The 26,507-nt window shown below is 41.2% G+C and overlaps 3 protein-coding genes and 1 non-coding gene across 6 annotated transcripts; 2 read left to right on the top strand and 2 right to left on the bottom strand.

The window, feature by feature from the left end:
- The first annotated feature begins 1,915 nt into the window (after positions 1 to 1,915).
- LOC109485907 (ubiquitin-conjugating enzyme E2 W) lies at positions 1,916 to 7,751 on the top strand. The gene is made up of 6 exons (XM_019789592.1): positions 1,916 to 2,013; positions 4,296 to 4,387; positions 4,872 to 4,974; positions 5,458 to 5,613; positions 5,830 to 5,905; positions 6,090 to 7,751. The coding sequence occupies exons 1-6, from the start codon at positions 1,999 to 2,001 to the stop codon at positions 6,101 to 6,103; spliced, it is 456 nt and encodes a 151-aa protein (XP_019645151.1). The 5' UTR covers positions 1,916 to 1,998; the 3' UTR covers positions 6,104 to 7,751.
- A 692-nt stretch (positions 7,752 to 8,443) lies between these two features.
- Positions 8,444 to 26,005, bottom strand: LOC109485900 (choline transporter-like protein 1). 3 transcript variants are annotated; one of them, XM_019789583.1, is made up of 19 exons: positions 25,879 to 26,005; positions 21,934 to 22,043; positions 17,772 to 17,879; positions 17,352 to 17,494; positions 16,795 to 17,019; positions 16,378 to 16,477; positions 16,184 to 16,247; positions 15,663 to 15,862; positions 15,427 to 15,474; positions 15,242 to 15,313; positions 15,057 to 15,123; positions 14,599 to 14,657; positions 14,256 to 14,362; positions 14,050 to 14,103; positions 10,338 to 10,424; positions 9,961 to 10,076; positions 9,586 to 9,752; positions 9,025 to 9,117; positions 8,444 to 8,852 (listed from the first exon to the last, which is right to left on the bottom strand). In XM_019789583.1, exons 2-19 carry the CDS (start codon positions 21,988 to 21,990, stop codon positions 8,658 to 8,660), a joined length of 1,962 nt encoding a protein of 653 aa, XP_019645142.1. In that variant the 5' UTR covers positions 21,991 to 22,043; positions 25,879 to 26,005; the 3' UTR covers positions 8,444 to 8,657. The 3 variants fall into 3 exon arrangements, with proteins under 3 accessions (XP_019645142.1, XP_019645143.1, XP_019645144.1); XM_019789584.1 differs by lacking the exons at positions 21,934 to 22,043; positions 25,879 to 26,005 and adding an exon at positions 19,965 to 20,263; XM_019789585.1 differs by lacking the exons at positions 21,934 to 22,043; positions 25,879 to 26,005 and adding an exon at positions 19,278 to 19,415.
- On the top strand, positions 10,471 to 13,462 carry LOC109485902 (sphingosine 1-phosphate receptor 1-like). The gene has a single exon (XM_019789587.1). The coding sequence runs from the start codon at positions 11,606 to 11,608 to the stop codon at positions 12,701 to 12,703; it is 1,098 nt and encodes a 365-aa protein (XP_019645146.1). The 5' UTR covers positions 10,471 to 11,605; the 3' UTR covers positions 12,704 to 13,462.
- Positions 21,567 to 21,675, bottom strand: Trnaf-gaa. Its single transcript has 2 exons — positions 21,639 to 21,675; positions 21,567 to 21,602 (listed from the first exon to the last, which is right to left on the bottom strand). It is a non-coding gene; the product is annotated as a tRNA-Phe (tRNA).
- Positions 26,006 to 26,507: the final 502 nt, after the last annotated feature.

Here is a 26,507-nt window from a genome sequence, read left to right as displayed (position 1 = left end):
CTCTAGACACTTCAGATAAAGAGTTCAACAATACGAATAGTACAGGGCCCTACAATCAAAGCAGCAACTCTGTTAGGATACTTGGGTTACCAGGATACTTAGAGAAAGGCCCCGACAGAAGTAGATTGACCACCATTATAGAAGAAAATTCATACATGAGAACGCGTGTTCCCCTTGTACAATCTAGTGCTATATATTTATTACCAATTAAAAAGGGAAAGACCTCTCAAAACTGGATATCACTAATCGGCGTACCCGGACTTGTAATTCTAGTCATGGTGATTGTCTGCAAACACAAAAGAAGCAGGAATGCTGCTCAAAATGTTGCAGATGCTAATAACAGGCAGCATCTTGGCCAGACAGGTATAACGAACGTCCCTAGCAACACGATGCAGCAAGAAAAGCACATCCATCATCACCTTTCCACGGATTTCACCCACAGCTACGAAGAAATAAAAGACGAAAACGTCTACGATCCCTCTACAACTCTGCACTTTTACTCCGAAATCAAAGACGAGGAGGTCACTGATATTATAATACAGGACGCAGGAGCTACGAACGACCAACTGAACAACGTTGCTCAAACTGTATCAGTTGCCCCTGCCCTGGTGCACTGCAGCCCCCAGTCCATTGATGTAACGCAGCTTATCACCAACCCGATGTATAGTACAACATCGAACCAAGTTTTGGCGCAACCCGCGGATAGCACTGACCTGCCCGAACAAAGCTCCCAGCGCCGCTCATCTATACTCTCTACTAACGCCTACTCTGAAATAAAGGACGAGAACGTCTATGATCCGTCTACGACCCATACAAATACTGCTCAAAATGTACCATGGCCAGATACTGTTACAAGGCTGCGTCTAGCCCACAGTAGTATCATTGCCCTGGAACCTTACAGTGATACGACGTATCAAGGATCCGATGAAGACCTGGATAATCTTTCTGACACGAGTGAGGGGAAAGAAACGCGTTCCAGTGGTTCCAGCCGTCGCTTTTCCTCGGTGTCCACCTAGAGCTACTCCGAGATCAACGAACTGAACAACGCTGCTCGAAATGTCCGTTGCCTCTGCCCTGGTGCACTGTAGCCACCAGCCCGCAGATGTAATGCATTTAGCAACCCGCGGCCGTACTCTATACAACATCGGACCAAGCTTTGGCATAACCCTTGGGTGTTATATACTGACCTGACCGAGCAAAGCATCCACCGCTGCTATTTTCTGCTCTCCATGCAGTGGCACAAACGCCGATTTCGAAACAAATTAAAAAACGATCTGTCTACATACCATTAAAATGTAATTAAGATGTACTACATGTCGATACTGCTTCAAGGCTGCGTCTTGACATGTAGTACCCTTCATTGAAAACAACTGAATAATCACCAAAAACAACCAAAATCTCTTTAAAAATACAATCATCTTTTAAAGTTTTTAAATGGAATAGATGAAAAAATTGATGTCTCAGTGTCCAAATGGTAAAAAATGACGTATAATGAATATATAACGTATAATGAAAATGTAGAAAAAATGAGTAACTGTTATCATCACGGTGAAACTCGCCCACAATATTTCGTATATCATAACGTAGACTTAGACACCGACACCACCGGACATTCATGCATAATTTATACAACGCTTGATGTTGAATTTGCGGGGGCTGCTATTATATTTCTAAATGTGCACAAATTAAGATAGCTAGCTACTCCTCCCGGAAAGGGGCATGTGGACGAACACCGAATTATTGCACAGCGCTCTTTAAACACCGTCAGCCCTCACGGCTAGGAAAAGTCAACCCATTATATGTATGGATTCCATACAATAAATCATGCATAATTCCGTCATCTGACAAAGAGTCAGCTACAGTCTCATAAACAAGACATGAGGGAAACGGATAACTTCCACCTGTGCCCAGACCTCCGCACTGCAGCCTGACAGATCTGGTGTCCGAGGCTACAGCACCCAGCATGCACCGCGACAATTGCGTCATTTCACAACAAAGATGGCGTCCATGCAGGTAAGAACTTTGCCGATTTCTGTCAAAACTGGGTGTAAACTTTATCTGTAGCGCTTCTCCTGGAGTCAAACCAAACTACATCGATACCTAACAATACTAACATTCCCCCTCTATTTGACTTTTTAGCTCAACGCTCAATTTGAGCCTGCAGAATTCTCTAATGACATCACTGTTGTATTCTGTGTTGATGTGAACATTATTTTTGGGTTGGTCTGTTCCTCTCAGCTCAGTTGTACATGTAGGTGTCGCTCCATATGGTGACATTCTTCAGCGATGTACTTATCGTTTCCTGTGTAGATTTCTGGGTTCAGAGCCTAGGTAACGTACCAGTTGGTAGAGTGCTGATCGATGTTATTGATGATACAGTATGTGTTACCATGTATGGTCGTAGTCGATACACTATTCTAGAACGGATGGGCGCATCGACAAGGTTTTAATCAAAACATTCACAGGGCCAGGTGGCCGCGATGTGCCCCAGTTACGGTCCCATGCACTTAGAATATGAGCTGTCAATGTCAATTTAGAGATGTCAAGTGACTCTTGTGAAGATAAGTACCTAGCTTGGGTTAGGGACGTCCTCTCGGATGGGGCGTGAACCCGATGACCCAGAGCCACACCGCCAGCACTTGCAGCATGGTTCAAGCATGACAGTCTGGTCTTACGCAGCTTGTACTTACTGTACAAAACTGGTGTGTTACTCGTATGTTTACCGGTTTTGCCAAACAAACAAAACATATACAATTCTAGACTAAAAGCTCTGCAGGTATAGATAATGCCATAAAATTCTAAAACAATGCTGCTATTGTGTAGAGGAAAGGCAGGCATCAAAATGCATTTCCTGCATACATGCAGGTAGCATTGGAAATCATACCAGTGCTTGACAAATTTTACCTGCCCCACTCTGCATGAGGAATCGAAATAGATTTGAAGTATGCACCAGTTGCAAACAGTCAACAAAACATTTGAAGTCTATATAATTATTTAGCATGTCACAGGTGGTAAGAATCAAATCAAATCATTAGTACAGCAAAACAAAATCCATATAAACACTTGCATACTAAGAACTTGGACCAGTGCAGTTTTGGTGTAGGTAGACATTGATTCCCTGCACAGTGCCTGATTTGCTCTATATGCAGGTGGTATTTCAAGCCCTGCAAGTTATTATCATGGATCAAGGACATTATACTTGCATGGATTTATCCTCATCGGTAGTAGCCCTTGAGGTCTCTTTCATCCTCTCAAAATAGCTTTGGAATGGCATCTGTGTAGCTTGGATGCAGTCACCTTGTTTGCCGGGGTTGCCAAAGCAATTTGTTTACCTCTGTTTTGATAGATATAAAAAGGATCTATGGCACCACAACAAGGTCACAAATGCCCCAGGTTATAGGTTACTCAACCTGTTTCTCTGATATTGATACTGTGAAAATTCAAGCTGCTGTGAAACTATGCAATAAGATCTCTGGGAAAGTACAATTTTTAGTGATCTAGAAATAATAGTTACAGTATAACTTTGTTACAAGACAGGCATATTACTTTCCATTGCACACAATGTATGAAATCTTGTGAAAATATTTGCCTGAGGGTAGCCTAAAGAAAACACTGATAAACCACAAAGATAACAGGGTCATGGCAAATTGAACTATTGCATCTATAGATATATCTATTGTTTCAATGTTGCGACGAGGATTTCAATAAGGATGATATTTAGATGTACACTGTACTGGACGCAATGTACTTCCATTAGAATTCGTAATATGTAGAAACATCACAATTTAATCATTCACACTTTCATAAATCATAACTATCCCAGGTCCCCTGTGCAGCAACTATATTTTATACATGTCTCAATTCTATATAGCTACGATCTCTAATAAAGACTGTTCCATTTTGAAAAAAGTTGAGGATGAGTAGACCAGGCAATAGGCTAAGTTTTACATTCTTGAAAGTGATGACTGGAAGACTTTTTCCCCTTTCTTGTTTAATTTTGTGCACCATGCACATGCATAGTTGTTACCTTTGAGGTATAATTGTTTTCGGTGTGTCTATTTGTGTGTTTTCTCGTGTAGTTATTTCCATGCTTAGCATGTGTAGACACTAACAGGAAGTTAGATCAAAGTTCCCAGAAAAGGTTATCTCATTTCCTGTTCCCAATTTCCATAGGAGCCAGGGGAATTAGATAGAATCATCGAGGAAGTCACAATAATGAATACAACAAGTGATTCACAAAAACTAGAAATATTTGACAGGCATATGAGCTGGTCTTTGATTTCTTGTTTCCATAGAAACGCCTACAGAAGGAGCTACTGGCCCTACAGAAGGACCCCCCACCTGGGGTCAGGGTGGATGAAGCAAGTGTCACCAAATCTCTCAGCACGTAAGTACACAGTTAAGATATAAAATCTTTATTGAGACAGAAAATTACTTTCGTAAGGTCTTCTACAACAGTACTACTATACCTCAGCAAACAAACAAGGCATACAAATTAATGAACTTTTATACAAGTACAGTATATATTGTTAGTAACATACTGTTGACACCACTGGTTCTAAGGTCTAAACATTCTTTGATGCATTGACCAGGTTATACATGGTATTAAGGATTATTTCCTCCTAATATGCTAATTGAATTGATTGGTAGGATGGGATTTATTGTGCATGCCGAAAGAAAGGTGAACAAGTTTGCCTTTCATCTTCGAACCAGGACAGGAAGAACAAAACCTGTAGCCAAAGGGAATTTCATTATAACTTTGAATGTAGATTGGTGCTTTAGCCCCCAAATCTCACAGAACTCTCATTGTCTTCTTGTTTCATTCACATGTGTTGTTAATGTTGTAACTTGCAATGCTCCAATTTTCACAGGTGGCAAGTAGACATGGATGGGGCACCAGGCACGCTGTTTGAGGGAGAAAAGTTTCAGCTTCTTTTTAAGTTTGGTCCGAGATATCCTTTTGACTCCCCACAGGTAAGCAATTGTTAATTCATTCACTTATGCATTGGTTTTTTTCCTGGTATGAAACAAAAGGAGAGCATTTTGAAATCTGTAGTTGAAAACACACACACTGTATTCACAGTGTCATGAATTTGTTGCTAGCCAGCACTGAGCCATGACAAACCCATCGCAGTGGGACCTGTATGAAAAATTTGCCTTTCAAAGCAGCATCATTGAAGACAGCAAAGAATTTGGTGTCTAAAAGTGATGCAACTAGGAACATCTTTTTTTAACCTTCTCCCAGCTTCCTAACCTCCTAACCAACACAAATTTGGTACCAAATTGCTACCTTTTTATGCTGAAGGATAAAACATTAAAAGTTTGTGATGAATTGAAAGGCAAAGAAAATGTAGTGCAGGTAATTTTGAATGTGCAGAAAAAGCTCTGTGCATGTATCATGTGTTGCCTTGGCGGGGTTTAGTTTGAAGACACAGTTTTTATGTTGTTGTGTTGCAGGTTGTGTTTACAGGTCCAAACATCCCGGTCCACCCCCACGTGTACAGTAACGGACACATCTGTCTGTCCATCCTGACAGAGGACTGGTCTCCTGCTCTCTCGGTCCAGTCTGTCTGCCTGTCAATCATTAGCATGCTTAGCAGTTGTAAGGAAAAGGTCAGTTGGAACACTTGACAATTAGGCTTGTATTGCATATGTCATTTTGTTTAACATCTATACCAGCAAAGCATGCTGATCCCTATTGGCGACTTACATGGAATTATGTACACTGTATGTTGTATTTCTTTCTTCGTGTTGAATTTAGCATTATATTAGATTTCCTATTCATGTTACATGTTTGAAGATAAAAGCTCTTTATTATCTCTTTGACAGAAACGACCACCAGACAACAACTTTTATGTGCGAACATGTAGCAAAAATCCTAAGAAGACAAAATGGTGGTATCATGGTGAGTTGGCAAAGTACAAGTTGGCTTTTGCTTGTCATTATTATTCACCTCAATACACTTATCATAACCAGTTGAAAGTCTTGATTTCAAAGGTAGTACTCCCTAGTATGTCCATGTACAGTGGTGTCAAAATGGGAGTTCAATTCACACTGTTCTAACTTGCTGTGTGTGCTATTTTCCCCAGATGACTCTGTATGATGTTGCTTCCTGCCAAGTTCTCCAACCAGAGAACTTGTCACCTCAAGTGCATTACCCAGTGTGCACCTCTCGTCTCAATGCTGCACTAGTTCTGTACACTCAGTGTGAAAGAGGGAGAAGAAATTATTTCAAGAAAAACCTCAAGAGATTGCACCTAGTAAACTGAGGAAGCTATGATCTCTCATGTTTTGTACATGTATATATCATATTGTTTTTTTAGTTGTAGATACAATGAAGGACAACATATTGTTTACTTCATGCCATTGCTAGTTCTCAGTCTCATCAAGGTGTTTTGTTATGATGTTTAGGTGACTTTTTTCATTTTGTTCTGTTTCTTCATTGTTACAATGTCTTGAATCTTTATGGTTAGTGGTTGGTAGATTGACAGGAAACCAACTGACCTAATGAAAATAAAGGTTCATTATATTCCTCCCACCACTAGGATGAGATATTATTGAAGGATGCTTTGACAATTCATAGCATACATTTTTGGCAATTAAGGCCATGTAGTGGAAGAAATAAAAGAGGTATGTTTAAAATATGTGCTCTGCTGCTCAAGTGCAAAATCAAATCTGTAAATTGATAAAGCTTTGATATAAAAGATGACAAAAATAGAGTATCTAAATATGGTATTAAATAAATAATCAGTCCACAACCCTTTCCATCTGATTTTTATCTTTGCATATCATGTGAAAATAAACACTATTTTTTGTTACAGTAGAAAACTTGAAACAGTTCTTTTTTTTTGGAGGGGGGGGTGTGTTCAGTTCTGTCGGGTTTTAATAGAAATTTCATACAAATAATTACCCAGTACTGATAGGGTGTATTTCCTTTTTTGGAGGGATGGGGGGATTTTAGACCGTCAAATCAGCTATACATGTTTTTCCTAGAACATTCAAATGTTGGATGTGGTTGGCCAGTTATTCTAGTTACATTAACTGATAAGGGACTTTAGTTTGTCTCTTCTGTGATTTACTTGAGAAAATATGAGACTCAGTGTAATCTCACTTCTATAAAAGGTTGTCTATTGTAGCTATATTGTAGCTATATTATACCTTACAATATTTACGGATTTTGGGATTGTTAAACTAAAGGTGATATTTTAACTAATGCCTACTTACAGAGAAAGAATGTAAATGCTTTTAAATCTGGAAACATTCTCGTGAGTGAGTTCCAGCTACATGTAGATTTGGGGTGGTGTGGTGGGGAGGGGGTCTGTCTCACCAGGTACGAAAAATGTATATGGCAAGGAGTAGGGATCAGTAGTACTGTGTAAAGGAAACACGAAACCATGTTCTCAACTCCACAGTCATCTACATGTATAAAGCACACAACTTTTGCCATCTTGAAATAGAAACATTATAGAGTTTTCTGTTGGAACGTCTATACATATGGCAGGAACAAAATGTTCAAAGACATACATGTACATGTATACTGTCAGATCAGACAATCTTGTTGCTCATGCCTCCCTTTGATCTTCCTCAATGTACGTACATGTACATGTAGTCGCCTGGTGGCCGCCCCGGCTTGTAATCACAGCGTCACAACCTTCTAGACATTTTTCAGGTTAAAACTTTACTGTGCCCAACAGGTACCACATTGTGGAATTGTTCTGAAAAGACTAAAGAGAAGATCTTATGTACAGGAACACTGTCTGTGAGTGTCTTTATTACCTCCGTAATTATAATGGAGATGTTGTTGTCGGTCTGTCTGGAATGAAATGATAATGAATGAAACAAGAAATTCACCAAACTAAATATTTCATGTATGACTGAGATCTTCGTTTGTGTTTGTGTCTGAGTTTTCAAACCTATTTATATGTTCATTGTAGCGTGGCAGAAAGTGATCAATGGATACATAATGTTAATCAAAACTTATTATTTGCATAGATAAAGGACTACAAGAAACTAAATATTTCACAAAAGGATCTTCGAACTGTACAGTGTAATCGTGTTTATTTGGATCGAATGATTGTTAGTTCCGTTAGCATTGTATGCTCGAATATGTAAATGTACATGTACATTTAATGCCATTTTGATTTAGACATTTCTTTCAACATCTTTAAAACTGTGACTGACACATGAAACATATACATCGTGTGATTCTAAAACATTTCAAGTTGGATTTATGAAAATGCCAGCATTTTATTTCTTGAGTGCAAATCTTAAATTCTCTGGATCTATTTACAAAGTGCACGGTAGATAAAATAATGTTAAACTTTGTTTTGCTACATATCGCGCATGGCTGCGAGATTATGGCTCTAACAGTGTTGATACTTGGATGGCAAGTATACTTTTTAGGCACATTACTGATAAACACTGGCTCAAACAAGTGGCTTTATAGTACTTGTTAGACGTAGTTGATATACTCGAAAATAAGTTCATACACACTACACATAAGTCATGAAAAGCGTAAAATATCTGGATTAATAGGTATCTACAGCAACAACATGTCAAGACTCAATAGCATTTGTAACGTGAAAAGTTTGCAGTCGTTTAGGCCTTGCGAAGAATGATTACATTTAGTAGGTTTGATTTCTCGCGTGTTTATTTCGTTATTCATATCCTTCATTGTCATATCCCTGTTGTTGTTGTTGTTTTTGTTGTTTCTTGCTCTGTTTGGCGCGGATGGCTCTCTCCTGTTTCTGAAGGTAGTCCCGTAAGCCCACACTGCTGTAATACGGTTTGGTCACGCCGTCATTCCTCTCTTCGTCCTCACAGAAGCACAGGAAGATCGTATCGATTGCCATCTGTAGAGAGAGGGGGGCATTAATAAGCATCCATAGTGTTTCTAGCTTTAGCTTGTGAAAATACTGAAATACCACATTGGTGGGATATAACCCAAAGTTATTCTACTAGAATCGTTTTGCATGATTCTAGATGTGATAGAACATAGTTTCTTGTACAGAGTCTGTCCCTTACCTCGTACACGGTGAAGAAGCAGTGAGCGATGAGGAAGGCACCGATGGCCCCCAGCACGATGGGTACGGGGTAGTACGTCAGGTCAGTGCGGTTCTAGCAGGATAGACAAACCGATCGTTAGAGCACGCACACGAGATGATCAAAGGTTATCAAGTCTACATTTTCATATTAATCAATTTTATCAATTGATTCAAATAGCAAGACTTAGTACATCTTGACAGGTGGCAACCCATGTACATGTACATACTCATATCTCATGTCAAAACGCTAGAAATTCCACCAATATTGTACTATCGCATTCAAATTCCATACTACACAGTTTTTTAAGGTAGATTAGTATGTTGTTTGCAATAAAGTTTATACAGCATATTTAAAAGCCACTAATCATAAGAAGTTAAAAGTAATAAGCACGGCACTGTAGACTTTACTTTTTGGCGCACAGATACGACTGTATAGACTTTGCAGCTAGGATGAAATTAGGTATAGCTAAGAGATATGTAGAGTAATAGCACGTTCTTGTGATTATCATGCTTGCTTCTAAAGCTGTTGATATAAGGTCACCTGCAGGAGTTCGATCCCGACGACGACCGTCGCGGCGACCACGGCTACCTTCCCGAGGAAGAGACAGAAGTCCCCGATAGAGTTGAGGGCGGCGACCCGCAGGGCATTAGAGACCAGCACGGAGAAGGCACGCTGGGCGGACTTACAGAAGTTGTATCCGTAGATGGCTGCAAGAATAAGACAGGGTTAAGACACGCCGCTCGCGTATGCCAAGGCTATTGACAGGATTTCCCTACAAGATCGGTCTATTAATTGACTTGCTATTCATAATGCAGTCGCTTATTGTCCAAATTTAGCACATTAACACCTATGCGATGATTCCTTCCGGTCAATACAACGTTAACATGACTGCCCAGTTGCGGCCCAGATACCCACCTATCATGATGTAGGCGTTCCTGTTGATGAACTTCAGGACTTTCTCGAAGCACCAGAGGCAGCAGGACAGGCACCTCAGACAGAAGTCCGCTACTTCACCCGCCCGACCCTTCAGTCTGGAAAACAACATGTCAAGTGTCATCAGAGAAAGTGTGTAAAAATATAGAAATCCTACAATTCTGACCTCCCAGAAGCGTTTTAGGCTTTTTGTGTGATTGAAAATTTATTTAAACAACCGAGGAGATTCTATGACATACTTTGATCAAGACTATGGCAGAAACTGATTTTCAATTTTTCCCATTTCCCATGTCTTCAACCATTTGAAGGAGGGAAACAGATTAATCAGTTGTTTTAAAAACATATACATTTTCGCTTACCTGTTCTGTATGTAAGCCAGGATGATCCTGGCCAGCTGGACAAGCGCAATAATCATGGCCCCGAAGGCGACAGAGCCCAGGTGATATCTGTTAGCGGGGAAACAGAGATCGTAAGACATTGTGAGATCTCCACTCAAGCTAGCACCACTCACAAAACATTTAGTTGTCTAAATTGTATAGTATGATTGTAGGCATGAGTGTTACTTACTACTAAAGGTGTAGAACTTTCAAGACATGGGAGCTCATCGTGCCACATGTACCTTATGGGTACCTGGGTATGTCGATAGAATTTAGGGATTTTAACTAGATTTTCTTTCATGAACGGGGCAGAGAAAGTTTGAATCGTCTTAGAATAATCTTGTTTTCGAGGAAACCCGCGTTCTGAAATTGCAATCCTGAACAAGTACATAACTTAAGGTACAGATACAGGTCCGGAACTGTATTTACTGTACTTAAATCCTCGTACCTGTACCTGTATCTGTCACAAAACGTTCTTGAGATACACGTATCTAGCTACAGCCATTATAGTATCACTCCGAGTCGTTATTCCGGCTTACAAAACACGCGATATTTCCTCATTAAAGAGCATTGCGCACTGCCACTACCCCAACCTGCAGTTATCTTCTTACTTAAACGCATCGGAAACAGGAAGATTGTTACACTTATGTCATGACAGCCAGGGATTTAAGACCAGCTGTATGTAGGGTTACATGATATATTAGGATTACTTAGTACGTAAGCTGTACATTTTAACTAACCCAGCTTGCCAGCTGCCCTGGTTTAATCTATTCGAAGCGAAGGACATCAGGAATCAGGAAGAACGTCATAAAACCATATTCCAAAGATAACTGGAGCTTAAAAAGTATTATAAAGGTCTCGTTGGATTAAAGTACATTGTATTGCATTTCCTCTATCAGACATTTGCACACCATAAACATTTGCCTTTCCCCATATCGTCATGAGCATTCAGGTTTAAACTAACGGAAAGAGCACATCGCACAAAGCTCATAGTTGTCACTTTACTCATCAACGACTGCTCCACGAAATCCGATGATCATGTACAACAACATCTCGGAGTCGTACCCTCTACGGTTGGACAACAACTCCGAACCACTACCGTTCAACAGCAGCTCGGTCCCTCTATTGTTCAACAGCTTGAGCTACGGTTTGACGACAGCTCGGACCCTCTACGGTTCGAGAACACCTCGAACACTCCACAATTTGACGACGTGGTTCACTGCTACCATTGGCACCTCCGCCATACGAAGATGTCCTATCTTCAGGCCAGTGAAGCTTGCCCTTTAAATGACGGCGGCGTGTTAGGTAGTAAAGGGTGGCCTGTGTACATGTTTGGAGTCATGGGGGTTTTCATAATATTAGCCAATGTCACGGTCCTTTTCGGCATCATCGGAACTCGGAAGCTCCACAAGGCCTTATACCTGTACATCGCAAACCTCGCGACTGTAGACCTCCTGCCAGGGGTTCTCCTTATTTGTCTTGCTTTCGGACAGTTAGGTCGATATGGATTAATTGCTATGCTACACTTCTATATGTGTCTGTTGTTCACCCAGACGATGTCGGCATCAGCTCTATCTTTGTTATCTATAGATTGTTACATAGCTGTGAAGCACCCTATTTTCTTCCGCAACAATGCTTATAAGGCAAAACGGAATGCTTGTGTAGCAATCGTATGTTCGTGGATCGTCCTGTCGTTGTGCGTATTTTCATCTTCTATGGGCTGGAATTGTATTTATGATCGCTCCATCGTCGTAAAAAGCTGCATTATAGTAGTCCCCTTGAGTTATGCTATTTTCGTAATTTCCATAATTGCATCGCTATGTTTTGTCTTGATGTTCACAAACATCAGCGTTTTTGTACGCATCAAACGACGCAAAAAAACAAGACTGCGACAATTCAGAGGAGGTATACGTAAGACCCAACGCGCTGAAGATGGAGACAATCAGGACAGGGCTGGAGGAAGCGAAGGCCGAGATGGACAAGACGAAGCTCAGCGGAAAGCGGACTCCAGTGAAAGAAAAGCAAGGACAGTGATGATACTTGTGTCGCTGGCGTTCGTCGTCTGGTTACTAGGTTTTACAGCTCTTCCGTTTGCCGGAGTCTGCCTCCGGAACAGAGATTTATGCTCAGTTGCGACTTTCTCGAATTTGGTGCTTTTCATTATGACGATTAACTCGGCGCTCAACCCATTGGCAAACATAATCCGCATGGCCGACTTGAGAAATGCAATCCTGCAACAACTCACTTGTCCTTACCGTGGATGCTTAAACTGTTTGGGGAGATTTGGCCGGGAACAAACATGTACAGAACAGGAACAGAATGGCCCAAGCGACGGTGAAAATAGTTAGGACAAAAACAGAACAGATTGCTATATACAGCACTAGACGAGGCAACATTCTAGTCATCGTTCTGACAAGGGAGGGTTGCAGAAAAGAACATGGACTTGCAATTGGACACGAGCGAGTGGGAGTTTTTTTTTCAGTAATTAAGTCATTGTTTCCTTTATACTACCTGACGAAAGTGTTTTGATAATGATTAAAATGTGTGCTTTTTTGAGGAATAGAAGCCAATCATGTTTGTGTGACCAGCATATTATTATGTGTTATGTGCAAAAATATACGGGAATTATAATACAATTTTATCACAATTCATCTTGTACATGTCTTCCTTGTCATTTTATCGCTCAGTGCAATTGTGTTAAATCCCTACATCGTGAGCTGCAAGTTTCTCCCTGGTCAATGCAGTGAATATACTTAATACCCATTGATGCAATTTGTACACAAGTTACATTCCTTAGCGAAGTGCAAAACTTGTTTAGGTACAGATACAGGTCCTGACCTGTACCTAAAACCGTGCAACACGTTACCTGTACCTGTCACGAAAATATGCTGAGGTATTCAGGTCTACCTGCAGCCATTGTAGTATTATTCGTTATTCCTGTTCACGAAACACGCGAGATTTCCCCCATTAAAGATTATTGCTCACTGCCTACAACACAACCTGCCGTAATCTACTTAAAGTCATTAATGGGATTTATTGGGAAACAGGAAGATTGTGACACTAAAATCATGACAGGGCAGTCAAGACCAGCTGCATGTCAGATTATGTGAAACATTAGGATTACTTATAAAAAAAGCTTAACCCTAAACAGTACACCTGGGGTCCGCGCAGACCCCAGCACTATATATTCTGTAATATCTTATGATACTTCTAGCGCAAGCCGTTTAGCCGCTATCTGAGATCAAAGTTGGGCCTCAAAAGCCCCTCTCAATGGGTTTAAAAATCGGGTATTTCTTCTTGTCTTCTTTTCTTCACCAAAAAATAGAAAAAGTTCAAAATGTATGATTTTTGTATGTAATGTGGACACAGAGGTTCCCACATCAGTTTGCAAAACAATTGAGCTGGTAGCATGTTGATAATTTCTAAAAATTAGCAAAAAACTGTTCTGGGGTCCGCGCGGACCCCAGGTGTACAGATTAATCAGTCCGGGAAGGTGTTCTGTTTAGGGTTAATATAAAAATCCTGGGTGTAATTACAAGAAATGATCGTGGTTGTAGAAAAGTGCGAATAAACAGATCCAAAGGTCTAGCAGATTTCTATTAAGACGCTGTTGAAAATTTGTCTTTACGTCATGGAATCACGACCACTGAGCATTCCTAACAAATAACGTTAAATAATCTTGGTGAGTTCTCACCTGATCAGCCGTCCCATGGACTTGCTTATCGGCGACTGCATTTTCTTCTTGTCCCTGGGAAACACAAAAAGAGTCTGGGTCCAAATAGTCTCTTTGGAGGATCTCTTAGCTGTAAAGCGCAGCCCCTGTTTTGCGAACCAATAAAAAGAACTATCCAAAGTAAACAGTTCAGCAAAATTAAATGTCTACAAGAAATCTGAACGTACCTGGTGAAAAACCAAGTGGCCACGGCGCCGGCGATCGTCACGTGCTGACAGCCAATCAGAAACTGGAGCATCCACAGCCCGCCGAACACGTGATACCACACCAGTTTCTGGGGGGTGGAGGAGGCAGTAGACCGATTATGACTGTCCATCACAATTAGCAATTCAACCAATGACAAAATGGCAATTAGTGGTTCGACCAATGGGACACATTGGGCTGCATTTTCAGATACTTGCAATTACATGTTTTTATTTTGCAATTCTACGTTTTTATTGCGGTGACATATTTGTGCTAGTCCTCTGTGAGACCTCTCTCAAACTCTTCAAATTGTAACACGATTCTTACCTCCAGCAAAGAGTCACTTTGGAAAGTAACATATCCATTAGTCTGGACATTAGGGGTTCCTGTGAATGCGAAAGTAAAACAAATGTTTAGTACTAAAACGTGGTGCAGAAAGAAATTATATGTACCATACGTCATCGTCTTGAACTTTAATTTGGTTGCTTCGCAGCCATATTCGTCACATGTCCTAAGATTTTCTGTGACAGAACCAACCGTTGACAAGGAAGGATATAAGACAGCCTTTTCGGTAACACTAACAAGACAGCCAAATTTTGTACGACAAATGCACGATTATTTCATGACACAGTGCCCCCCCCCCTTTTGCGATCGTTAGAAGATCCCATGGCAAATGTGACCAGGCCCATGGGAAATAGTTACCTAGATCTGCTGCTGTTTGTGATATGTAAATTAAATGTTAAACAATATTGAATCATTTGTTTTGTCCGAAGGGTGAAACTAACCTGCTGTGTAGATGTAGAGGAAGATGACAACCCAGTATGCGCCAAACAACAGGGTCGCAATGGTGGTCTGAAACGACAAGTCAACAAGAAAATCAACTCATACGTACAGATGATATTCTAAGTCAATTACGCGTTACGCGAAATAGTACATCAAACAACAGTAACATAAAGTGCCCCTTACTCACCCAGACGGGCTGCAGGAGTATCAGGGGCATGCGGGCCACGGCCTTGCCTGCCTCTTGGAACAGTTGCACCACCTGTAACGTAACAAAAACATCTTGCTGGAAATACATCATATCGTATGTTGGAGCAGAAAATGATCTGAGACTTATCTATTTTGTGCCTTAAATAGCAGTGAAATGAAACTCACCAGGCCGATTCTCTTGCGCATGATGAGAAGGAGCAGAAGGACGATCACCTGTTGTGATAAAGAAATAGTATTCATCATGTACAGTACAGTTCCATACAGTATTCATTCCTTCAAAAAAGACAAAACAAATCTGACCTTTCCGTAACCTTTCTGCATATATAAACGTGTTGTGGATCTACCGTGTTGATTTCTGTAAACTTTACAAGTACTTAGATAAGATGTATTGACAAACGTACGGTGACGACCGTGGCGCATATTGCAGCGATGAGGAAAGTCTGGACGTTCTGTCCGTCGGCATCCACGGTCTTCTCGGAGTGCCAGCGGTACCACAGGTACCCCGTGCCGCCCAGGCTGCCTAGCACGAACACCACGATCGCCAGGTAGATGATGACGGCCGCAAAGAAACGCATCAGCGCTGTCATCACGATGGAGAACCCTGAAAGCAGCCAAGCGCATTGATTACACGCGTTTTTTTTTTCGCTTGCTAACGCCTCTGTGCACTGTTACGATGACACTAAGTGTGCATTCTTTCGCTTTTCTTTGTGAACCATTGTGCCAGCACAACTGATTTCAAACATACACAACATTTTTCTTAATATGGTATATTTTTGCTCATTTTGCAACTGTTTTGTACGATTTACAGTATGGTTGAAAACTTTTTTTTTGGAACGGCCGAAATTCATGCGCGCGCGGATGTCATCCATATAATCAAATCAACATGGCCTTAGCTTCAGAGGGCATTACAGAGATTACTTACCAAATCCGACGGCAACAAGGATGAGGACATCTTGCCATGAAAGTTCGATATCCTTCAGAATAGTCTAGAAACTACAAAAATACATGTTTTAATTTCTCTATATGCGTCTTGTAACAAGTCAGCGAAAGAAAAGTAAACAAAGACAGATGGGCACTAGTAATAACTTGATAAGTTGATATCTGTATTTTCCATACCTTCCATGTCTGTGCGCTGAAGACATCCGACACACTGCTCAGTACACCGTCCACTCCAGTCGTCAGACTGTCAGGAACACATCGGTTCAGAATCGGGGAACTGAAAACGTAACAGATAAATATAAAAAACTAGGCATCAACTAAGAAGTTTCAGAGTAGCCGGGCTAACCGATTGTGATATATTGATATATTGTTTTTTTTATTCATAGGGAAACAGAGAGAGAACAAATTCATAATAAATACGACTCCTAATATGAGGACCTTTGTTCTACATCATACTAGTATAGTGCCACTGAAAACAAAATAGTAATTCACCGATACAAGGCATTGTTTGCACAAGCTAGCACAAGCACAAGTACGAATATATACATTGATGTATCGACACTATATTATCAGTGATGAACATTTGGTCCTCACGCTTGTGGCACAGGAACGGTCGGACACGTCACTCCGTCGGCCACGTAGCTGGAGATGGGTACGTTATAGCGGCACAGGACCGTGGTGCCGTTGTGCGCCAGTGTCTGGATGTCCGCCACGCTCGTGATGTTCTCAGTCGGACAGCTCTTCACGCAAAGCCTGACGGTATCCGTGGAAGTACCGAAGATGGCGCCCACGTCTGTCAGCTCGTAGAAAAACAGGAACCTGGGCAGAGAGGATGGATGAACAGGAGGTGTTTTAGCTTCTTGTATCTAGACCCAATGTCAGACTGAGAACTGTCTGCTACAAAAATGTCAGGGAGACTGTGATGATTGGTTACCATAGTTCTGGGTATGTAAATGGCTCTCTTCAGTTAGAGCTGTATGTATGGCCACAAGCTTTTGGTAAGGATGTCCAAGCAGCGGGAGATTGTGTAACATATGTTACATACTATCGCTACTGTGCTCAAGAGTAGATATAGATGCCGTGGGTCATGGCACGATTTTATTGCAACGTTAAGGCAATATTGACATTATAATAAGAAGATTTGAACCTACTGTTTAGACGTCATGTCCTGTCCGGAGAGGGACACGTTCCCGATGGCGGTGTTCTGGACCCCACAGATGTTCCCCCAGCTGTCCATCCCGTACAGCAGGCGGAACATGTTCCCACCAATCAGCGCCAAGTACGTCACGTAACCCTGATGGCAGGGGAATTACGTCATGATGTACTAAAGTAACGTGGATGTTTTCTAAAAGTTCACTGTGAAATTTTGCCTCTAGAACACTGATTTAAACTGTCTAATGTTTCATGATATAAAATCATGCGGTATTTTACGCCGAGAAAGGTTAGACAGCCACTCAGCGGCCTTCTCGTGGAAAGGTGGAATTACTGTGTATCTTTTTTCTCTTTAACTCTTTAACTGGAATTGTCTAACGTTATATGATATTATATTTGATGTACTACTTGCTTCTCACCATTCCGCCCCAGAAGGCCAGGAACAGCAGTAGGAAGAAGACATCCCGGCAGCTCCTCTCTGACAGCGGCCCGTCAAAGTCATCCGGCACCTCCTGGTCCTCACCACTCTGGGCATGGGACATCGGGACAACGTTATACCACAAGACACAACAACTGCACAAGGTACAATGTATTACATCTAATGCTATATACCAGTAAACAACAAGCATGACATGAGACAAAGTATCTTAAAGACTATGTAGTATGGGATAAGAATGTGATTTTACATGCAGGATATCGATGCAAATATATGATTCAAAAGACAACAAGACAAGCAATGTCGTTCTGCTACATACTTAGATCTAACACAAGACAAAATTCAGATTGTTCCAATGATAAGAACTATATAGCTGGGAATCTGCCTTCTTAGCCTGCTCTACACTTATCGTGTCCCGTGGCTCAACATTTTGTTACATATAAATCTCTGCATTCCCGTTGTAGATGATTCATGATCAGCTGATATCGTTATATCGTAAATAGTTTCAAATATTTGCTGCATGACAAAATTAGCGCCTCTGGGTCGTGTGACCTTTACGTGCCGTTGATAGCTGAATCAAGGACGACGTGGTACCTCCATGTTAGTCATATCTTTTATTCTTCACAATTACAAAGACGTGCGTAGTTAGTCAGAATAGAGTGTGCCCATTGGTACTAATCACATTAGCTACGTCATTAAGCCGTTAAAATATACTTAATGATTACTTGGACCGTAATGAGGTGGGGAGGGGGGTTACTATGCTTTCATACTCGTAACTGCTGTAGAATATGTGGATTCTCTATCTAAAAGACAGCTATACATACTTGCGCATATGTGACAATTGTTCGTTAAAATGGGCTACAGATGTAGATTTTAGGGAAAGATTCATATCTACATGTTGATGAATTTAACTTCAGGATTCATGTCTATTTGTTTATGTGAATTAACTTAATATTCGACTGTCAGTATAAAGGTCATCATAACTGCGTCTTTTTGTTCAGATAGATAAGCAACGGCGGTATTACGCTGACCTTGGCTGTCTCATTATTCTGACAATCATGAAAATACAATGTAAGTTTGAACCGCATACATATCGCTGTTGTATATATATACGCAGCAAGTGTACAAAGTACAATTTTCCGATCGGTGGACATCATGCAGTGTGACATGCTTGAATTCATTATGCAAACTGGAAAAAAATCATGATACCGTTTTTATTTTCTTGAAACATATACATAAAAAAATCTTGGACTCTTTAAAAAACTGCCAGAGAGGTGATCATGAAAACATATAGGAACACGACAAAGGCCTGCTGTTACGTGTGTGAAAACAAAAGAAAAGTTGTCTGACGAGGTTTGGAACGTTCGCGCAGCCGCGGGCAGGCTTCTCACAACAACATGTATCCTTATGAACATGTTTCCAGCAGTGATTTATGTTTGAAAACAAAACTACAAAATCGATGTAGTTGACAGACAAGAAATCGACTTACCCTTGATACGGTCATGAAAAAAACAAGAAGCACGGAATTAAGCAGAGAAATTGTTTGAAGAACGAGGTTCGTCACACAAAGATATTTCGGCGCTGCGGTGTCCGGCACCGGTGCGACCTGTCTGTCACGGGAGGTGTCTTTACGTCATCCCGATGATTACAGATAATAACACATTTGGCTGCACAACTGGGCCATACCACTCCGCCATGGATACAATATGGCATCACTGACATGTAGGTCCAAACCATTTATGCGTAAGCCGAGACGCATTCACATTTGGTTACAGTTTCTACAGTTGCAAACCATCTCAAACAAAAGCAATTGTCATTTCTTCACGTAACTTTGATTAAGAATTGAGAAATCCAGGGCTACAGTGCACAGATTTGTTATGCATTCGTTGTCCCTTTGTTTCTTTACGATAGTGCTAAAATCATTTCGTAAACTAATAAATGCGACTATATTTGATAGTTTGATGAATATAAACAGCGGTGAATATTTGGTATTGTTACATTGAAGTGCAGAATATGCAGCTTTCTTGTTCGCCATAGATTTACCAACAAAACCGATCCACATTGCAAATTACATGTAAAATAGCACGATAAAATGGACACAAAAGAATATGGCTTCAGTACTTAAACCCTTTTATCCGAATTCTACATGTATATGTTTCCGTGCGTGTCGTCTTACCTTGACAGGTTTTACCCTGACTTGAGTGGCCTGTTTGCCACTACTGAGTCCCATTTGGACTCTTTAAACGTGCGTGCCGTCAGCGGCCTAAAGCGTGTGAAATGGCGGCTACTGCATCTAAACGTCACACATCGCGTGTTCACCAATTTTCAACAAATCATCATGAACTTCTCGCATTCAAACTACCAATGTTGGCCTAAACACAATGAAAAAATGATTCTAACCGCCAACCGTTCTAGTTCATACTATCATTGTTCTGACTACAACACAACAAACGATGTCTCTCATGCGTCATTTGCGCTGTCGTGCCATTAGTGTTGGCACGTTGCTATGGAGACGTGTGTGTTCTGGAACAACGACCGATAAGACGAAGACAGAGGGAGTGGAGAACATTCAGAACTTCAATTACAATGTATTTGAAATAAATCAGAAGAGATGTTTGTCAAAATGTCTTCTTTTGTCATTTTTGGCTGACAAGTTTAAACTGTATACATGTATACATGTAGGTATGGCATTGTTTAGGAATCAGGGCTTGCTTTGGTCGCTCACCGTATTAGCCGTCCATGTACGTATGACCAAGTCTGCTTGTAGAAAGACATCCAAGTATTGCATGATTATGTTAAGTTATTAACCAATGATTCGTACCCATACGAGTAATGTTGCAGCTGCAGTTTTATTTCAAACCTTCTTGCTAGAATTTTTAAAATTTAGCAGTTTGTAGTGTTCTCCATGTTAAGACTACCTAATTGGTCCAGTCGCTAATAGCCATGTTAGCATTGGTTGAGCTGCTAACACTAGTAGTAACAGAATGCAGAACACTCAACTTATCGAAGAGTTTGTCAACGATCCCACCTTGACGCGTATTGGTCTGACTCTGGTCTGGCTGGTACAGCTGGCTATGGCGTACGGCTGTCGACCCTGCCCGGTACAGCACCACATGGCTGCCGGCAGACCTACCGGTCCCGCCTAGCGGCCGGTAACACTGGTACCGTCTCTTGTCAGGCTAATATATATATCGGCCTCTTTCTTCGGTCCAACAGATCTAGAATTTTCTCCCTAATTTTGACCTATTTTTCACGTGGGTCTCGCAGTTCTCAAACTGTAAGCTTACCTATACATCCCGGATAATTTGCGGTGGTATGAGTCAGAAAGAAAGAAATGACGATATTTTGCTTGAGCGTCATAATATATAAACCGAACATGTTCTCGAACACCTTGCAATTGTTTGCCTATAGTTTATCTTTGGAAAAAAGGACGAATCCGGACTATTGTGTCGACTACTATAGCATTTTTCATACATACAGAATAATGTTCTAGAACAAGCGGCATACTTTTTTTTAATTGTATATATAAGCTTGACTTAGCTTCAAAGCCTCTGTCTTTGGATGTTAATCTCATGCATATGTCTTGTTGGACATTCTATATTTTCCAAAATTTGTATCACCAATATTTTCAATTGCGGCAGTTGGAAGGTTCCCGACACCAAGTTTCAGTTCCCCAAAAGAAAAAAAAAACATTGCTCGAGAGCAAGGTATCTAGAACTAGATGAAAATACTTAACAGGCAGATAGATTACAGTCAAATTTTCAAGAGAAAAAAATCCTGCCTCGACCCGGGATTGAACCAGGGACCTTTAGATCTCCAATTTGTCAAGCCGGTCTATCGGCTTCCGGGACTTCAGTCTAACGCTCTCCCAACTGAGCTATCGAGGCACATGAAAAATAATTGTAGTATTAACGTCTACCTCCCATCTTATGACGACGTCACCTTTTCCTAGTTTGTTAGCTTACCTGCCCTCGCACCACAAACCGATTCCGAAGCCCCGTATGACCCCAAAGAAATGCAAAATAAAAGCAAAAACAACAAATTTGACGGATATGCTTTCTCATTGGCCGCACCGCTAATTGCTGTCCTTTCATTGGTTGAACGGCTAATTGTGATGGACAGTCAGGATCGGTCTTGTCTCTCACCTTGAACGGTTTGACTCTGTTGTCCCCGTGTACCTCACTACCTCCACAGCACGACATGGCGTTAGTCACGTGGTGTCAGTACCAGCCCTTATCATCATGGTTCTCTTGTACTGAAGAGGAAAGGCATGAAAGAGAAATACATCAGTACAACAATGCATATAGTATGCTGAACGGCGCGACGTTTTGGTGTTTTATACATTTTGAGGTATATGCATTGATAATTAATAGTTAATAGGAAGCCAGGTTCGATGAGTCAACCCAAACAGTGAATAACGAGTAATAAGCTTTTGTTTTGTTTTACGTTTTGGAAAGAAGGTGCAGGTAAAAAGGTTATCAATTGTTACATCAAGCTAGGACTTATACGTGAAAGTGCATGTATCTACGCGAAAAGTGATCACATCTTTGTCATTACAACTGTCCTAATATGGGCTATTGCAAATTTTTGTTGCATGCAGGGTGAACAGATTTTGCTAGGTGTCGCCATTCAGAGAGTTAGAGTCACTGTAACCACCTGTTGTGGGGGCGGATCGTACATGCATGCAGCTAGAACCAATAATTCTTCTCGTATACTACCTCTGCCACAAATATAAGATCGATCTACTATAATCAGCAAGAACATTCAAAGACAACCCGCTAACCCGCCGTTTAGTTATACATTCCACATGCATTGAATAGGAATGTAAACAATGGCCGAGCACCATCATGCCATCATGAACTGAATAAACAGTAGAACACCGCTTTAGAACGATTATATATTCCTACTGTACTTGGTCCTGCACGCAGCAAGCTATGACGCACATATATAGGTGCCCTCGTGTTCCCAAACTCAGTTGTGTGTAAAACAAATTTTCTGAACTCCCGCCTGAGGTACAGTAACATTGTAATCAATTTTTTGAGAGTAAAAAAACAGGAAGAGATATTCGAGATATATGGCTAACCTTAACAACGAAATGCAGGTGAGTGGCTAAGAAAGGGTCAGTTATATGCTGTCTACTAGGTTAACAGAGTAGACAAAGTGGCCACGCATGACGATCTCCAGGTTGATTTGCTGATCTTGTGGCGTCTTTCTATTCTCGTCCTTCCCATATCTATGTCGGAAACTAGTGTTATTATTGCCGTCGCTACGCCTGAAGTACATGCATATGTGAGCATGTATAAAACAATGGGAAAATCGCTAAGCAAACAAGTACGCAGGTACATATACGAAAAGATCGGTATTTTATAAGGGAATAATCGCCTATCCATCCCCTTGTATTTTTTATAAAGAAACCTTTTTCCTCGAGCACCCAAAAACCTAATTGCTAATCAGAAAACCTCTAAGCCCCGTGGGGTACGTTGTACGTGAGGCCCGTATCGATATCTGTGACAACACTGCACAAGTATGGCTTACTGAAGCTTGTAGTTAACAATTGTGGATGCTATGTAAATACCTGCTTTTGGCATATGTAAACACGTATTGTATTACTGCTGCGGGCACCTTGATTGTTCAGTGGTGGTATGTAAGTCAGAAGGTATGAAAAAGGCCGCTGCAATTTTGCTCTCCGCGCCGCTTCAACAGTATGTGTAATGTTATATGAATCTCTGTATTCCGTTGTTAACATTTCTTCCCCCTAGAGTTTCACAGTCGGTGACGCAACGGTTAGAGCGTTGGACTTGGGAAAAATAGGTCCCGGGTTCGATATCGTGGCCAGACATTGTGCCCTTGGAAAAGGCACTTTACACGACTTCCCCACTTGTACGGTGGAGTGTGCCAAAAGAACACTACGGATTTGGTGCGCCAATGTGTCAACATCAGCACATTTGCCACCGAGAGCCGTTAAAAAAGAGGTTCACAGTGCATCTGTTCTTTCCACACGCACCTAGCCTTCTTGTCAGGCTCTGGGGTTGCCTCCCGAAAACTCGCGAAAACAGAAAACGGCACATAATAAGCCCTTCAAAAGCCCATCTGTCAGAAAACGTCATGATCTTCCGCCCAACATCTGCTTGGAGATTACAATAATTATCATTTTATTGTCTCATGTCTCACCCTACCACATACACGTGACACATATAGCTTTGATGTGTAGAAATCGAAGGGATTGTTGATTGTTGTATTGTATGTTTGGAACAAACCAAAAGAAAATCTAGAATTTTCTATAAGATGTCGGAAATTATAGTACTGCCCCTAAGGGAAATTATAGAAAATTTAGGTCGGAAAATGGCATGAGTCAAACTAGATGTGACAGGGGAACAATAGCTTTAGTGGCAGGCCTGATAACTCTGCATTATTTATAACCATATATCTACCATGGTAACTGATGCAATTGCCTGACTGTAGATTGTTTTTGGTGGAGACTTTGCAAACCCTTTGATCAGAAGGTAGTGGTCTCCGTAGCTACAATTATTTCGGATACGGCACGTCGGTGAATAATTCAACAGTTCTGAGAAGGCAGGTTTTCATCCTGGGTTCGCACAGTATTTAATTGGATATACACAGGGGGCACAATATGGCGTTGTTCTTGCCGGTGGGAGGTCGTATGGCGAATCAAATGCACGCCCTGTACGTACACTGCAGCTTCTGGTATAATGACCATACTATGAAAGGGCGATCAATGAATTGTATAATTTACTGATCTAAACGACAACAGTGTAGCATAGTCAGTAATGCCATGGCAATATATCCCAAGGAGAACATGCAAGAAACACAAATAAAACGGCTCAATTCAACTTCCGTAGCAATTGTTGCTCTCAAAGCAGGTTCTATCTAACTATTCAATAGAACCATCTTGGTCGTCTAAAGTGGTAAACTTTACCTTTGGTACATGTATGTCCACCTCGCTTCAAATCTTGATTCAAAGTTTTTTTTTCTGTAGTTTGTGGTTGATCTTATGCAAGTCGCTGTACTCTTTAACTAGGTATCTGCGTCAATAAAGACTGTATTTCAACGATTGAAAACAACAGAAAAACGCCTTGCATATATATATCAGTAGTCAAACGTAACAAATGTCCCTGGCATGACTGTAAAGGGAAGTGAGGCCTGCCTTCAGCGTGACAGTTGACGCACAGAAGCACACCGAGGTTAGAAACGGAGCGCATATTAATCTCCATAGCCGATTCCCGCTAGTTTGGGGCATAGATACGAACAATTTTCGGTCTATTTTTATGGTATAATCCCTTACAACCATAGCAGAGAAAATATGAGTTTTCTGTCCGCTGAAGTTCTAACAGGTGGTGCCGGGGTGGAGGAAGTTCATTCCTGCCCTGAGGCAGTTCTGTTAGTCTGTGTACTCCTAGTCTTGATGTCTGTCCATTTGTGACCATTGTAAGTCTGTGACTGTCTCCACGTTGCTGGAAAATTAGTAGAAATTGGCCAGAGGAAATTGGCCAGCAAACCACCGAGCTTGGTAGAGATTAATTTTACGGCCTGTTGCTATATAATATCAAAGTCACGCCTGAAAGCCAGCCTTATTCTCTACTACTGGCTATGTACCCCACCACCACCACCACCACCAGCACTAAAACTCTCTTCCGTTAAAAATCTTTCTTTTCAAACCCAGTCTCTGCCCAGTCAAACCGCCATGCATATAAATTCACACGCGTACCTCACGACAGGTGGCAGCTTGAATTCGGCCATCTTAGTGTCACTGAAAACCTGTTTCCAAGGAAACCGATACAAATCATATCCCACAAAACAGCCCCGTTTGATACTTTCCCGGTGCGAGGTGTACATAACTACCCGTGACAAATTTCCGTTCATGTGACGTCTACGAGGAAAAAAACGTCGAACCCAAAACAAAGAAGGAAATTTTCTAAGCTGCGCAGTTCCCTATAGCGCTGTGCAGTTCAATCACCCATAGCGTAACGCGTAACACACCTTCCGTGTTGAAATATCGACATCTATACCCGGGATTTAGTGCATTTCCTTCACCACTGTGACCTAAAACATAGATGTATGGCATTCCTTACCTCTCTACTTCACGGCAAGGTTTGTGTCTTCCCTGTCCGGTAGCGTGGGGTGAAGTTAAAGCTCCGCCATTTTATGGCGAAGGAAAGCCAGCAACCGAGAAATACGATATTTTACACCGACCCAAATTGTACTGGGCGCGCTGAAATGGAATGCTTGGTTCGTGACATCGTGTACATTACCATGCATATGCAATAAACCCTCTTTGAGGAAAAGCGAGCTGTTGTACAAATTTCCTAATATGGTTTCGGGCATTATTAATATTGTACCAAGGAGGTTATAGACGTGTACCGTCCAGTTATAGTGTTGATCACAATCAGATGAAGGGAAGTAGTATTTTTTGTTAAATAACAATTTTCCTGGATTGAAAAAATTATCCAATTATTAAACAAATATCAGGATGTGATTGTCCCCTTACCACATGCTTCAACCAAGATTTTCGAAAGTGATTCAATGTAGTCTAATATGATCCGTTGCAAAAAGTTAAAACTATCTTTCACGCGTTGGTGACGCGAACCCGACATTGTATTTGTTCAGCCCGTATCACCTGTGTTTTCACAATCGGGATATCAGCCTGCTCAGTGCGCAATCGACCCTGGCACTGGGTACAACCCGGCCATTGATACTACAC

Source organism: Branchiostoma belcheri, unplaced genomic scaffold (assembly GCF_001625305.1).
Source record: "Branchiostoma belcheri isolate BF01 breed outbred unplaced genomic scaffold, Haploidv18h27 scaffold79, whole genome shotgun sequence".
Classification (NCBI taxonomy): domain Eukaryota; kingdom Metazoa; phylum Chordata; class Leptocardii; order Amphioxiformes; family Branchiostomatidae; genus Branchiostoma; species Branchiostoma belcheri.
The sequence above is the reverse complement of the archived record's forward strand: the minus strand, read 5'-3'. Positions and strand labels throughout refer to the sequence as shown.